The following is a 16,909-nucleotide window of genomic DNA, read 5'->3' as shown; positions in this document are numbered from 1 at the left end:
GGCTGGATTTAGAAGGCAATTGGGCCGGATCCGGCCCCCGGGCCTTAGTTTGCCTACCCATGTTTTATAGGAAGGAAGTGTTGCAAGAAGAGAAAATATACACTTACACTGTTGAAAATTTAAGCAGGGCCTATGGGAAGTTCTTGCTTTATATTTTACTCAGGGTGAGGCACTTTCTTATAACTTCCATTACCACCTTTAATTCTTCCATCAATGCTTTTCTCGCACTCATACTTTTGACTTTATAAAAGGAATTTGCGCTGTTCCGCTCTTGCCATAAAAAAGAGTTTCCAGCTAAATCAGTAGCACACCATGTCTTCCAACTTTTGGCAGATCTGGTAGAATTGCATAGAGTACTAAAAAAAAGAAAAGGACATGGCATTTGCACTGTGGCCCCCCATTTATGAAACTTCCCCACTCATCATGGAGAGGTGTGTCAAGCCCACTCCCTGCTTGCATTTAGGTGGGCTTTAAATACGTTTCTTTTTCAATCTGTTCTTTATTTAAATGGTGAGTTGGACTTTAAACTGTCATTCATTTCTGTTTTAAAAAAGGCTATGGCTTTTTACTGGTTTAATTGGAAGCAGTTGTAGCCTGCTGTTGACACTGATTTAGACACTAGTTTCAAGTGTTATTACATTAACTGTATTAGCCTATAAATGATTTTATTGATAGATAAATAAATAAGAAGATGTAAAATAGCCTTGGGAAATTTTCATTTCAAAAGGTTATTCTTCAATAACATAAATAAATAAATGCACTCAATTCCTGCACATTTCTGAAAACATAAGGCTTAGTGAAAAGCAAAAAGTGCTATTATTCTGCCCATCATAGTATTCTATATAATTTGTATATACTTATTTTATTCAGTCATCACTGCCTCCAGTGAAATGGCAATCCTTCTCTGCAAGGTGATGTCAGTAGTTAATTGTGTTCTGCTGGATGCGTTTGTGGGCATAAACTGGTACCCATTCAAATGGTGTGTGTATGGATCAGATCCATTAATGCACATTTACTGATGTATGTGACAGGGATAAAACCATGCATACAAATAAGCATCAAGGTTGTAAAATGGGTGATAAATGGAATAAGAAACAAGGTGTCAAGGTACTGTAATCTCAGTATTAATTCCCATAACTGACAAACTATACTTACCGGTACTTGTCCTAGAAATAATATTTGGCTCTACAGTTCTCTTTATCTCTGAATGTGATGTAAGCTGGTGTCATGCTTCATTAGTAGTTCATACTAGTATAGATGTTTGGGGGGGGGTTGTTTTAACTAACTATTCTTCAAATGAAGGGTGGTATATAAATTTTAACAAAACCACCACCACCTTCTGATCTATGGTTACACCTCCCATCCCCTTTTGCAAGTACTTTAGTTAGGGTGCCCTCTTAACAGGCAAAATATTTGGTCATACCCAGCGCAGATAAACATGTAGCAACTACTTTTAATTACTGTTCTCTTTGTTCTGAAATCTGAGGGCAACAGCAATGTAATGCTTTACGACTGAAGTCAAAGTCAGAGCAAAGTACTCCCATATGGAAATATGAATGTGGTTACGAATATTATAAGGTGTGGTGCCTTCTCACAGCTCACCTGAATACTTTCCACTATGATGGGAAACAATGGTTAGATATATACTGAGTTATATTATTTGTCCTAAATTACTTTATAGCTGCCAGCTACCGGGGGGGGGGGCGGGGTGAGAAGCCTAGCCTGTTGCATTTCTTCTGATTTTTAACCACAATTTGGTATGGATAAATCACCAGGGGAAGTTTTTAAATGCTTATCACCTGACTAATATATGGAAATCGAGCTGCTGTCAAAAGCATGGGGTAAAACAAAAATTGGTAATGGGCACTGGTGATATTAAATTACATTAAGTATCTAGCGCGGTTTGTCTTTTGCAAATGGACAACAGAAAACCATTAGAAAGCTTCTAATAAGCATATTTATGTTTTAATTGGTGGGATTGGATGCAATTATGTAATATAGGCAATCCTTCTTGTTTATGTGCATGAGTAGCTTCATCTAAGTTGGTTTCAACAGCTGCAGGAGGCTATGTATATAAATTGTGGTGGTTTGAGCATTGGGTTTAGGCTAGGAAGACCAGGGTTCAAATCTAATTAGGTGAACTTTAGCAACTCCTCCTTTCAGCCTAACAGGATTGCTGTGATGATAAAAGCAGAGAGAACTGAACTGTATGATCAGGCATTGATTGTATGGTCTCTGTGACTGGCTTTTTACCTCTAGCTCAGAAGAGGCATGTAAGTTTTTTGTTGTTTTGACGGTGGTCGTATCAACCACAATGTTGCAGAATGCAAAGTGCTTGGTTTTTTCTTAAATTTGTAGCTCAGCTACTTTCTTCCAATAAGCTCTAAATGATGTGTGCAGTTTTACACTAATTCTTTAACCTGAGTATGCATGTTGATGTGCAGAGATGGATGGGATCAGAATACTATTTTGCACTGTTGGGGCAGATACTTTTCAGCTTGTTTTACCCGAGGATGTGGTTAAATAGCTTGGAGTAGTGAGGCCTTTAACTTCCCCCTTGATCCTCCCCTTCATGGTTTTGAAATCAAGGACCTAGGAGGTAGTGAGTGCCTCCCTAAGATAAGGAGCAGTTCCTATCTCAAGGATGCAAAGTGAGACTTCTCCTATAATTGACTTTAAATTATTTGGCAATTAACAAATACCATTCTGTCTAACTTGCATTTTTTACAAAGCAAGATGATAGAGCGCATTGTGGCTTTTCAACTCTAGGCAGTTCTGTATTATTACTTGGATCCAGTCCAATCTGGGTTCAGGCTTATTTATAGGATGGAAGGAGCCTTAGTCCCTTGAGTGTTCCCCAGCTGATGTCTCCCACTACTCCTCTGCATCCAGCCAGTCCAAGACACCAGTGCATTTTAGGCCAATTTAAAAGTGCTGGTTTTAACCCTTTAAGCCATAAATGGTTTAGGCCTAAGCTATTTATTTGAACACCTGTACCTGTACTACCCTGCCTATACCTTAGGATCTGCTTTGGATACTCTGCTGGCATGCCTATGTCAAGAAGGGTGGCTACAGGGAGAGGTCCTTTACTCCCAATGCACCTGTATCAAATCTCTGTTGTGGGCAATAATAATTTGAGCACTGACAGCACCTAATTCTTCTACAGTCTGATCTTAAGAAGAATTAGGCATGCCTAAATCAGTTTAAATAATTAGGAATAATCATTCCCAACAATGTGTAAGATCAAACTTTGGAGTGAATATTATCGTGTGCATACATTAATTTTTAAATAAAAGGCAATTAAAAGCTTTCTGCTGGAGGGTGGCTTTGAGTATTTGTAGAAATGGCATGTGCTTTTTGTGACTGTTCTTTCTGTAGTGTATTTTTACTCGTGCTTATGTTTTTAAATATGTTGCAAGTTTTGCGTGCAACAAGCAAGTAACAAATATTATCACTGTTATTATTAAGAATTGATATATTTGGAGTTTGCAGAATGCTAGAGGCCATTTAGCGCTAGGGAATATTTGTCCCACATGTGAACAGTGTTAAACTGCAGGAAATAAGCCAAATGTATATTCTAGCCAATTTTTTTGCATCATTAGATGCATTTGAATCATCAAACAGTTTTATGCCTGATTCTTCAAATCAGTTTTGTGCCTGCTTCTTTCCTCTTTCCTCCCACCTTTGTTGACCTAAGCACTATACTGTGCAGGGGCGTCTTGAGGGAAACTTTTAAAGTTGCGCTAGTCAGTGGCCCCAAGAGTCCGGGGTCGAGAGGTAAGCAATCCGACTCCGGAGTGGCGATCCAGCTCGCATCTTACTTTTCACTAGGAGGGCTCCGTCCAGCTCCAGAGCAAAGCGCAGCCGAGCCTCCCTCTCGGAGGGTCTGTCCGGGGAAGATACAGTACTAACCTTCCGGGAAGAGCACGCTTTATTCCCCCATTGCTGGGTGCGGGGGGTCTCCATGTTCCACATAGGTGCTTATTTTCTTTCCTTCATGGATGAGCCATGAAAGTTTCCTTGCTTTTTTGCAGCTGTGGATTGCAAAGTCATGCACGGAGCGCCTTTTCCTGTTAGTATCTTATTGACAACGCAACGAGCCTGGTACGTATTAAGGGATCTGTTCCCAGAGAAGCTAGTCGGGGTGGGGAGGGGATGGTTGGAGAAGCAGCCTCGCTTAGTACGCGAACCTTCCTTGTCTGCCCAGCGGGCTGGCGAGAAGAGCCCATTCTGAAAAGTTGGCTGCACTTTCCTCCAGGATAGACGTGGAGAAGCGGAATGCAATTAAAAGTTGGTGGAACCCTGAGAAAAGTCCCAGGGAAGTTTCTGCTGCTGGCTGCGGGAGGGAAAGGAAAGGAAAAAAACAAAATTCCCACATTTATATTTTTTTAATTAAAAAAAACCCCAAAATCCTCCGACCTGTGACCGCCTTAGTGCAAGTTTGCCTTGAAGCAGCCCAAGTCTGCCCGGAAAAACCCGCCAGGCAAGCAAAACTGCCTCAAATCTGCATACAAAGGGGTTGGGGGCGAGACAGTTTTAACGAAACTGGCTCTCTTTCTCAAGCATTTGCTTTTTGGGGAAAAGGAAAGGTAAAACAGCAACTTCTCGAACTGGCCTTTTTTAAACCACCACCCCCTTGTTTGCTTAAACTGCATTACTTTTGCTTTTTAAATGCAAAAAAACCCCCCATGCAATGGGTTAAACTCTGCTGTATATCTCGGTTTCCCAGCAGTGCATCTTGGCTGATCTCAGTAGAGTTAATTAATCATCGCACTGTCGTCAATTTAAAATCGAATTTAACCCATTGTTTGGTTCCTCGGCAGCCCTTGTGAGAGCAGTTGTACAATGAGAGCTGCAGGCCACCGCTGGCTTCTACCTCCTGCAGAAATAAATCCCACTCCAGGAAGCCATCTGCTTGAAACAAGAGCAGAGGCAGCGGCTTGGTTCTCCCCCTTCCCCCTCTCTCTGCTGATATCTCGCTTTGGCGGGGGGGGGGGGGATGAGTTTCTCTATATGTCAGTAGTATTGCTCAACAGGGCAGCTTGTTTAAAAGCCAGTTCGGAGGAGAAGCCGGCAGGAGGCTTGCCTCTGCATACTTGCCTCCAGAGTCACCATTTGAGCGCAGGAGGCTGTCCATTTGCATACAAACCCTCTTGCAAATGCAACTGCCCCTGGAGTACGTGCAGATGCAAAAAGTCAGGAGGGAAGCCAGTCTTCTTGTCACACTGCATAAGCCTGAGTCATGAGCGAGCAGTTCTCTCTTCTGCTTCCCTAAAAAACCAGATCTGCAGGGGGCTGCAGAATCTCCTCAGTCTGAAGGGTCCTGACAGCGAGGGGCTTTTAGCAAGACACACTGGTTCTTATATTTTGCGGGGGGGGGGACTGTTGCATTTCTCCTTGCAGAAAGGCATGGGCCTTTCAGGTTTTTGAAAAGGGGGCAGATGTGCATCCGATCCCTGCCGTCCGCACGGTGTCTGTAAATGCACACACGCTGACTTATCTGACACATCACAGACAGCGGCAATTGCAAGAAGTGCGCAGTGTCTGGAGTTGCGCTTTTGAGCCCACCAGGGAAAATCCCTGCTGCTTTCAAGGTATACACTTCCTGGTTTTAATACCCAAGTGTTGCATTTATTGCAGAGGAAACTGCCGTTTGAACTTGTCCATATTACTCCAGTATGAATTGTGACAGGGAGACACGTGTCCTCAAGCGCTTGGGGAAATGGGTAGGGGAGCTGTGATTGGCTGCCGTTCCCTTTTGCGCACCGCATGTTCGGAGGCGTGTGTATTTCCTTCCCACTTTATGTACTTCTCATAGTGGACACCGCTGGAACACTGGTATAAAGCAGCTCTTACTGGCAGATCACATAATGTTATATTTGCAATAGTTTGTTAATTGTGATATAAGCAGGGATATAAGTGTTTGGAGCAGCTCTATCCTGCAGCTGCTTGGATTTTTGATATGTTGCACTTTGTGCAGGATGAATAACATTTCTGAACATTTTCTTCTCGGCACGTTTGAATAGGGTGAACACCCAAAGGTGTCTCTCTCTTACATGCTTACAGTGTTTATTCCTGGACGGTCCCATAAAATGCAAAGTGGTTCTAAAATCTTGTGGGAACAAATGGATTGATTGGAGTTGCATTGACAAGCACTTGTTTGCCAAAGCCAAATGAAAATGTTCCATTTCTAAAAACACAGATATGTAATAAGCAAGTTGTGAAACTCGAGAGATTCAGTCATTGTGGCTTAAAATAAAAATGTAGATTTGAAAATGGACAGAACTCATTAAAAAAGTTGTCAGTGTAGTCCACAGCCCATTGTCAAGTAATTTATGTGTAATGGCTTTGTGCATAGATCGCTTGGATGTAGTGACAAAAGAGATGTTGGTACTGAAGGATTGCTTAGTGAGAAGAGTAATTGTATTAAATCTTGAAGCAGTGTGTAGATTTACTGGAAGTTTTGTATTCCGATGAAACTAGGGTTGTATTTGGCCACAGAGAGAGCATAAGGCAAAGGAAAACATCTCTCTTAGGCTTAATCTGGTCTAGGATTTTCCTTGTGAGAGTTGATGTCAGTTTGAAACACACTTGTGCCTGTAAGTTGTTCGCTTTATGCAAGCAGATGCATTGAGCTTCAGCGAACCCACAGCAAAATGCCTTCTGGTGCCTCCACTGGCGGCAACTATAGCGGTCAGCAGCAATGAGTCTAAATAAACTCTTGACACCACTGCCTGGACCTTAGAGTGCTGAGTGTTGGATTTTTTATTTTATTTTTTAAAAGGGGATCCCACAGCAGATATCACTGGTGGGCCAGCTGCTCAGATATGTTTTGTGGTGAAGCCAGCTTGAGGGAGAAGCTCACTAGCTTCTAGTTCAGGGTTCATCAGTCTTTATGGGCCCATGGACACATTTTGGAATTTTGAGAAAGTGACAGAGTTTCCACTCCCTCCTCACTTCCAACAGATAGAAACAGAAAATGCTCCTAGCCACACATGCTTTTTGCTTTTCCACAGGGTATGAGTAAAAATTGGTTCCAGTAGAATTAAATGTTACCTTCTTGAATCAGCATGATTTGATATGTTTTTCCTAAAAATACATCATCAGCTTTACACTGGTACATAGTAAAAAATTGCAGTTCTAGTGCAAAAACACTGATTCAGGGTCTCCATGGGTTTTCATGACTTTTGCACAGGGGACCAACAAAACCACGAAGAAATCACAGGACACATATGCAGACACAGATGAATGAATCAATTTATTTATTGGGGGGGGGACCGTGTAAAACTATGAGGAGCCGTAAGGATCTGTGAATTGGCTCCATGCTTTTGCACTATGGCAGCACTAGGAATGGTGTTTTTTGTTTTTGTTTTACTGTGAAATTCATAGTTGCTAAAGTCTGCTTAAAATGGATGGTGATTAATGGGGGGCCCAGTTACCCCAACCTGCCTACCTGGCTCCAGAAGAATGGAGAAGGTCTAGGTGGCCTTCCTTGTCTTGACCTCACATCAGCCACAAATTCTCTTGTTTACCTGAGGGGAGCCAGTCTTCTCTCAGCCTTGGTGGTTCTTGTTGGCATCCATCTGTCTCGAGAGACAATGGAGTGCACTTCCAGGGGTGAAGTCAAACCGCTGCATTAGCAGTACCAAAGTCGCAAGTCTGGGCAGTGTGTATGGAGATCCTAGTCTGTCCAGCCTTGCTGATGTGGTCCAAAGGAAAGCCGAGTAATACATTTGGCACCAGCTTGGCTGCAAGAGTTGCTGGAAGGAGGTTATGAGGCACCATCCAACTGCCTTAGGGACTGTACAGTGGTACCTCGGGTTAAGAACTTAATTCGTTCTGGAGGTCTGTTCTTAACCTGAAACTGTTCTTAACCTGAAGCACCACTTTAGCTAATGGGGCCTCCCGCTGCTGCTGCACCGCCGGAGCACGATTTCTGTTCTCATCCTGAAGCAAAGTTCTTAACCCGAGGTAATATTTCTGGGTTAGCAGAGTTTGTAACCTGAAGCGTATGTAACCTGAAGCGTATGTAACCCGAGGTACCACTGTACTCTGTATTTGTGTAGGGTTTACTCCTTACCATTTTGATCTCACGAAGATATCCTGCAAGGTTTATGGTCAGAATTTGGGCTACCTTTCCAGGTTGACAAGCCCCATCTGCTCCTCACCTCCCTCTACAACATGTGCAGAAACTGCCTTCTTGACCACTGGTCCCACTATGGGTCTCATCCGCTCAATTCACCAGAGGCTGTCTTTGCATGCAGGGAAAGTTCCGGACTCACTGAATGATCTATTGGCTACCCTTACCTGGCTTAGCTGGCCAGTCAAAGCCGTTTCCGGGGGTATGGCTGCTGTCACACGCTGACAGCTTCTAGGAGCCACGGGTGAGTGCAGGGTGGGGACCAAAGGTAGACAAACTACCCCAGGAGGACCATGACATGTTCCCCCCACCAGAGGTACTACCCTTCCCCTAACCCCCCCCCCCCAATCCCACTTAGCCTTGGTAATCCAGAGTTACTTCTGGGCAAGAATGCAGAGGATTGCACGGTTAGCAAACTAATATCCTGGCTGCCCACTTCCCCTCCCACCCCAACTCATTTTTTAAGGCTAGTTCATACCTGGTACCAGATAGTGAAGCCTGTATGTGCTGAGGAAATGACAGAGTGTGAAGTGACAACTTGCACAGGTTGTGCATAACATTACAATTTCTGCAATTCACTGCCTGATACTTTTTCCCTCCTTTCAAATTCAGTGTTGTTTTTAATTTGGTTAGCTACATTTGGGGAATATATGATCCCTTTCTCATTAAGCCCCATAGGAAGCTCTGTTCTCTTTTACTCTCCTTTTCTATTTCCCCCCTCCCCCAACTCCAAACACAACTCTCTTTCTAAAAAAAATTCCCCCTCTCTTAAGCCTAGCCTGTCCTTTTCTTAGGCAATTGGTCATGTGACTTTGGCTTAAGCATAGCCCTGTGCCTCTGATAGTTACTATCAGTGGCATCTTCTCTTGGCAGTAGCTTAACCCTTTCCTGGTCAGACTTGGGAAACTCTTGACTTCTAGAAGTTCTGCACCTAGGAATCTAATACATATACACTTTCAACTCAGTTGAACACAGTGGGATTTACTTATGTATAAACATGTGTGAGATCGCACTGCCTAAGTACTCTTATTAGAGACTAAAGCTGCAGTCCTAACCTCATTTACCTGGGAGCAAGTCCCATTGAATTCAGTTGGACTTTCTTCTGATGAGTAGACATGAGGATTGCATTGTTAATGCCCATGGGACTTCAAAGTACACACATGCTTAGGATTTTACTGTAAGACTATGTATGGCTACTTAAACAACACATCCATCCCCACAGAATCTGGGGTAGAGCAGCATCCTTGATAGCATCTCAGTATGCATGCATAAGATCCCGCTGAATCTATGATACACTGAATTGGGGCCAGCGTATTGAGGTCAGGGCATTGGACAGTGTAGGTGCATTGCTCAAAGCAGTTAGTCTGGCACAAGGAAGGAGCAATAAATGTTGTTTTCATATCTGGATATTCCGGATTATGCATGCCTGCCTATAAACAGTTGCTAAGCAGCATTGAAATATTACCCTTGCGAGAAAGTTCCTCAAGAATAGGGAGGATTCTAGTTTTTATCTTGATGAGATAAGCATTTGCCAGGATTATACTGCCTCCACCAAACTCTGGGAAGTATTACATTAAATTCCTAGCCACCTTAATGCTGTATACAACTGGAAATCATTCTGGGTGTGCATATGAAATACGTACAAAAAGGCAACATATGAGAAAGAGTTATCCATTTGTTGGAAGGGGACAAGAGCTTGCTTCCTACTTCAGTAGACTTGGAACTAGAGATTTCTTATCTTTGCAGTTCCTGACCAATATTCTTACAGGAAGGGGATTTCTCAACCCCCTTGTGTCTTGCTTCATTGTTCAAGTGCTCTTCTATTTAAGGGGGAGAAATTGTATTCCTCCACTTAATTAAATAAATGTTTGCATCATTAAATTATTGTTAAATTTTGTCATATTGCAGACCAGTCTGGTTCTCTGGTTCTTTGGACTGCCACATTTTCTGGACACTTGAAGGGCTTCTGAATTTTGGCACTGGAATGCATGGGCGATGTGTCTGAGGCTGAGCCAAAAGCACATATGCAGCATGGAGGGTTGTGGAAGTGGTCTTCGTCTTCATCATACTTCTGTAATATTTGTGTCAAGCTGCAATGGATTGTGATCCTATAAATTGTACTGTTTGAAAGTGGTCATTGCAAGACCATGAGGAAGGGCCATAGCTTATTGTTGGAGCATCTCTTTTATATGCAGAAGGACCCAGATTAAGTCCCTGGCATCTCCAGGTACAGCTGAGAATGTCTGCTGCCTGAAATATTGTAGAACCACAGCCGGTCATTGTAGACAATGTTGAGTTAGATGGACCGATGGTCTGACGCAGTATAAGACAGTTTCCTATATTAGTAAGATGCAAGAATAATTGTCATAACGACACAAAGCAATTGCAGAAGATGTGTTCAAGTTGGGAAAGCTATCAAAAACGGTGTCAGTCCTCAACAGTTCACAGCATTGATTGCAACGCTTTTGAGTAAATCTAATGAGTACCTTGTTCAAATATGGATGATTAATAGGGCTTTGAAGAATAGTATTTTAGGTGACAAATACTGTATATTAGTGATGGGGGCATTTGTGAATCTATAGCACCTACTGGCTACATAGCAATTCTTCCTCTTCTTCATCCTGCTCAGTCTGGAAAAGCTGCATTTGACAGCTTTAAACTCCATTAAACTCAGTGGGACTTACCTTCCTACGTAAGATTGTGCTATGTATCCTTTTATATTTGTTTCTTTGGGAGTCGGCTATAGCTGGATTCTTGTGTTCAACATCTTTAGGTGGAAATGGAACGGTTTTGTTCAACATAAAGTTGCTGCATATATATGTCTGTACATCGTATTTTAAGGAATTTGATGAGCGTTTGTGAATTCCATGTGGAAGGATTCAGCTATTGAAGAGAGAACTGTGCAAGAAAAAGTGTCTTGCAGAAAGCAATATGAAAAATAAGGGGAAATGTGCAATTCCTTGGCACATCCAAAAGAAGCTCTGCACACCCGATGGTTGGAGCAAGCATAATGATTACCACATTGCAGCTACTATAAATTACTCTCAAATGAGGACTCTTGATGTGGCAGCTCCTCGCATGGAGTGATTTTTATTAATGCAAATGTTGATGCACAAGGGGCTTGTAATGGTATTTAATGTCATTGGCTATGCATGGTGAGCCATCAAAAGCTCAACACCAGATGAATTGTTAGCACACAAATCAATGGGTGGATGTGACTATGTGGTAGTTGTAACCTGTATACCCAGTCATCCTGTTCAGATAAGTTGGATTTACAATGCACCCCCGTACATGTCTACTCAGAAGCAAGTTTCACTGAGGATAATATAAGACTTTCTGATAAGTTTTCATAGGGTTGCACTGTTGGACTCTAGAATACATTTAACTTAGCTGGATAGGACGATACATTACGTTTCCCCCTCCTCCCTTTAATCTTTCTTGTTGGCATTATTTAAATGTACTCATACTTTTCCAAACTCCTCCGAGTCTTGCTTCGCATCACAATAAATCACTGCAGCACATATTTTAGAGTGGGTTTAAACAAAACCAAACAAAAGAGCATGCCTAAAATACAACAGAGATATCCCTAGCTTTCTTCAAAGTGTGCAGTGATTTTTATCACTGTTGGTGAGGTCGCAGGGAAGTTAATAATTTCTGGAAACAAATCCTGGGGGAATGAACAAGATTTTAGGTCTACAATCCTTTGCATGCTTAGTTGCTAGCAATTCCACTGAGTTCAAGTGGCATTTACTTATGAGTAAACATGCATAAGCTCAAACTTGTTTTAGATCTGAAAATGTAGTGACCATGCCAAAAGGAAATGTTGCTAAGATCAAAGAGACACATTTGGGAAATTAAATACAGCGAGCCAGCAACTTAACACACATTTAACTTGTACACATTCAGCTTTACATGCTTGGCAATTTAAAAATAAATAAAAGGGGGTGGGAATCCAGGAAAAAGCTGTGCCAAGCCCATCCATCATTCTATCCAATGTATTTTGAGTATGCACGATTTTGGCTATAGGCACAATCTCTAGAACGTAACCTGCATATTAATTGCAAGCTTACTGTAGATCCCGAGACTGAGGGACTAGTCTGTCAAATTTTGGATGTGACTATTTTGAATAAATTGGTATTGGTAGTATGAGGAAATCAATATAATACCGAATGCAAACAGGATCAAAGTTCAAGGACAACTCAAAGTGTTCTAAGCAGTTTTGGAATATTACACAGAATGTGGCAACTGTTTTACAAGTGTACTGTGTTTTAGTTGAGCATTTGAATAAACTTGTTTAAACATAAGGTGCTGCCTTGTATCATCTAACTCTATATTGTCCACAGACTAGCAGAAGAGGTCCAGGGTTTTGGACAGGAATCTTTCCAGAAATACCTGGAAAAGCCAAGGATTGAAGCTGGCACTTTTTGATTACATAACAATAACATGTGCTCTACCACTGAGTTATGGCCCTTTCCACTCACAATGCTAACTTATTAGTGACTTTTAGACACTATGCCACTGTAGCATAGTGGCCAAACAGACTGAGCTCTGGACCAGGAAGCCCCTGGCTAACGTATTTTCTGTGCCATGAACTCTCTAGGCAGCATTAGGCAAGATATGTCACTCAGCTTCCCTCTTCCAAATCTGTAAGAATGCAGAGAAATAATGCAAAGATAGTGCTTTTCAGGGTTCTGTGTAACAACAACAACAACAACAACAACAACAACAACAACAACAACAACAACGTAAATATTGTAATCATCCATAATAATCTTAAACTCCTATCTTCTATTTCAGCTCTGTGCTCTACAAGGACAACACAGGTGAATATGCCGGCTTCTGCTGAACTGAAGAACATTTGCAAGACTCCATGATCTTTAAGTCCACTCCTAGTTGCACATCTGCTGCTTGACAGAGATGGCTCGTGATGCCAGATCTTCACGATCAGTTAAAAAGGAAGAAATAAGCAAAAAGAAATCAAGCCCAGTCAAAAAGAAATCTTGCCAAGTAACAAAAGATGCCAAGAAAACTTCTCCAAAAGCAGAAAGTTCAGCAAACTGCAAAAAGCACCTGGAAGAAAAGAATGACAGCAAGAAAAAAACACAGGAAGAGAAACCACCTCTGAATGCAACATGCCGATTTCTCAGGAGCAGCGTCACCAAAGCCTTGTCTGGAACACCTTGGATGGATCTGGGGTTAACTGATAATGTTCTGTTGCGTAACCAGCCTCCTTTGAGCTACAATGGCTTTACCATGACTCTCCGCAGGAAACCGTTTCCCCATAGACTGTTCCAGACGCCAACAATCACGCGAGCAACTAAAGCTGGCCCAGAGAAAAGTGTGGGGAGAAGAGAGAAGCCTGAATCAAGAACCTCCTGTGTAGAAAGGAAGGAAGCAGAAGAGGCTGGAAAGGATTTAAACCAGGTTGGTGCATTATCTTATCCCAAGGAGGAGGAGGAGGAGAAGGAGCTGTGTGATCCAGAAGGAGGCCACTGCTCTGAATGTGATAGCCAAGCCAAAAAGGGAGAGACACCTTCTGAAGAAGGTATTTCTGCTTCTAATGGTGATGTACCAGGTACCCAAAATCCAGAGATATTAAAGGAGGCATGCCAGTGTACGGAACTTGCGCCCACAGAGCAGGTTCTGAAATATTTGCCTCCAAGTACCTGTGAAGAAAAATTCACTCAACTTGCCCCTGCACATTTTCATCTTGACTCTGCTATTCCTATAAAGGTACATGAAGAGAATGACTTCAGAGCATTTGTGAAATCACATTCTGAGAGTTGTTTGGATGTGTCTCCTGCCCCCAAACAGTCTACCTGTTCACATTCCGATTCCGCATTAAGTCTTTCCTCGGAAACCAACTCAAAGGAACTTGTAGAAAGGTCAGAGTTTTCCACAGATGCTCACTCCAAAACTACCTGTGATTTGGTGCTAACTGATGGTGATCCTGATGCTGCCATTTTGATTACCTCCGAATTGATCTCGAAATTGCATTTAGATGACCCATGTGTGTTACAAGGGTCCCAGCTCAATCAGGATCCTGAGCCTACCATTCAAGAAGTAGAACCTGCCTCATGCTGCATCTCTGAATCAGAAGGCTGTTTAAAAGATCCAGGCCTTTGTGTGGAATCTCATTTACCAAAGGACTTGGAACTGGAGCTAAGCAGTAAAGCACTTGATTCTTATTTCAACTCCAGACAACTTTATTTAGAATGTGACCAAACAAATGGCATGTTAGCATGTGAACAGGTTTCTAATACCTCTTTGACTAGTTTTATATTGGGAGATCTTGAGCAGACACTTGAAAAGATCGCCGTAGAAACTTTCACTTTAGATTCAGGTGCTGTGCCTGTTCCACCCCTCAACCCAGAAAGTACAGCAGATTCCATTCTGCTAAGCAGCGACACCTTTAAGGAAAGTTTTCCCAACTTGTCTGAAGATGCTAATTCAGGGCCTCCATCAGCTGCTGCAGAGGGTACAGATACCAAGACAGTTGTGCTAGATGAATCCATTCCAAAACCTCAGGATCCATTGTTGCAGTTGGAAAGTGGTGGGACTGTTGCGAACTGTGTTCAGGACATTGGGAAATGTGGTGCTAATCTAGTTGCAGTTTCAGAGACCGCCTCCTGTGGGAACCCAACTGGCAGCCTTCCTGTCTCGCTTGCATCTTTGCAACCTGTGCTAGAAAAGAAGAAGCGAAGGCGATGTGGGGTGTGCGAGCCATGTTTGCGGAAAACTAACTGTGAAGAATGCAGCTGTTGCAGGAAACGCAAAACTAGTCACAGGATATGTAAAAAGAGAAAATGTGAAGAACTGAAGAAGCCTCCACTGCCACTGCCGCCCTTAATGCTGCCCTTTGTACCATCAGAGGTAAGGAAAAAGACGATTCATTAAATGCGCATGACGCAGCCTTATTCAGCCTGGTGCTCTCCAGCTGTATTTGGGCATCACCTCCCATCATTCCCAGCCAGCATGGCCAGTGGGCAATAAATTATGGGAATTATAGACCAATGACATCTGAAGGGTACCATAAAGTCATTAAATACAAAATAAAAATTACTATGTAACTTAGTTTAAATGTTACTAAATCCTGGCACTGTAAAGATGCAGACCTCAGTCCAGGATTGTGTTAAGTGCATTTATGCCCACTGAAATCAATCCAGTGGAACTTATTTTTATATAAACACCATACATATGCATGGGAACCAGAGGTCCAGAAAACAAGTATGACTTTGGGCATCTTTTTTTCCATGTTAGTGCATCTCCATTTTTTATACATATATAAAAGGAAACCTCAAGCATTGTGATTTTTTTTTAAGTGACTGGTTTAATACTAAGTTCTAAGTAGTGCTGAAGGTAGATACATACTTGTTAGATTTTTGCAGTTCTAATAACAGAGTTCATTCAGAAATACAGTGTTTATGACCAGTAAATTTCATGATATTTTTTTCCTATTTCCACTGTAATTGCATAGAGTTTGTTTCTTTGTGGGCATTGTGTGTGTAACATTTCAGGGTAGAAAATCACAGCCAGGCTTATAGATCAGAGGGATCATGAGACCATCAACATCCTAGTGGATCTTGCTGCCTTGGTCTGAATTTTTCCCTGTGAATAGAACTGCTGCATTTTTAAAGCTTTGATCTCTCCAAATGCAAACAGCCTCAGCTGTAGTTTCTAATCCCTTTTCTTACAAGAAAGTGTAGGACATGCTTCTGGTAGCACAGCAGTGAAAATAGCTATATTCAAATGGAAAGAGTTAAGCCCTTTTTGCTACTGTAGCAGATCAGTTGTTGAGTCTGCAGTGAGTTGTGAACTGGTGTCAAACAAGGAATTTTGCCTGTGTGTTGCCTCTCAGGTTTAGCCAGAGGATGGAGCTACAGGAAAGCCAACAGGCCAGAAAAGAAGCGCTTCAGTTGCTCTAAAACTATTCCGCTCAGATCAGGATGATTTAGAAGTAGATTATGGTTTGCCTCCCTTGAATTGCATATCTTATCTTTCTTTATGCTGCCAGACTCCACTGGATGGTAGATAGCATTCCTTGGAAGTTTTCTTCTCAGCAGGGGATATTCCTTTACGTTGGGGAGGGTGTTTTAGAACAACAACAATGTAACGATCCTGGATCCACTTTAAGACCCTATAAGCCTGGGAGTATACTTTACATTAATTGTGCATGTTGTTAGAATTCAGTTTTCAATATGCTGTGGAAGAAAGCTGGGGGAAATATCAATTACTCTTTACATTCAAGAACATGGATAATTGAATAAAGTTTGGCAGCAGCATACTGACTTGCTGATTGTGAATGCTTATCATGTCTCACATAAAGGTGCAATTAAAATACCAAATTTATGAGTCTTGTGCAGCATTAAAAGAAGCCGGACAATAATGTGGGACAAAGGTTTAACTCCTCATTAACTGTAAAGGTACATATAGAAGATAAAAGAGCAGCCATCCCTAGAAAAAAGGGTGTGCTTGGGGGAGAGAGGTCCAGATTCAGATGTAATACAAAGCCATTCTACAGCTTCATTTCAGCAGCAGGAATGGGGGTGGAGTACCAGGATGCTTCCTCCTTCACAATAGGCATTATGTGTGAACAGGCTGTTGAATCAGTACACTTAACTTCCCAAAAGAATATTTAAAATTGAAGTGCCAGAGGGGAAAACATAGTGACTTCTACTTTTTTTTTTTGAGCAGCAGCATTGCTATCCTAAATTACATACTGATTCCTCAAAATGGTTTCTGTGATCTATAAACATTACCTTGTTTGAG

General features: G+C 42.0%; 1 protein-coding gene across 1 annotated transcript in view; it reads left to right on the top strand.

Moving 5' to 3' along the window:
• TET1 (tet methylcytosine dioxygenase 1) overlaps positions 1-16,909 on the top strand; it is an 84,842-nt gene that overhangs the window by 2,941 nt on the left and 64,992 nt on the right. The window contains exons 2-4 of the mRNA XM_083614416.1: positions 3,698-3,777; positions 4,035-4,104; positions 12,938-15,013. Coding sequence (XP_083470542.1) covers positions 13,058-15,013 — 1,956 coding nt within the window. The 5' untranslated portion in view covers positions 3,698-3,777; positions 4,035-4,104; positions 12,938-13,057. The remainder of the gene's footprint in view (positions 1-3,697; positions 3,778-4,034; positions 4,105-12,937; positions 15,014-16,909) is intronic.

The sequence above is a fragment of the Podarcis filfolensis genome (genome assembly GCF_964270895.1).
Source record: "Podarcis filfolensis genome assembly, chromosome: 5".
In the NCBI taxonomy this organism is placed as follows: Eukaryota; Metazoa; Chordata; class Lepidosauria; order Squamata; family Lacertidae; genus Podarcis; species Podarcis filfolensis.
Note: the sequence above shows the minus strand (reverse complement) of the source record. Positions and strands in the feature narration are given on the sequence as shown.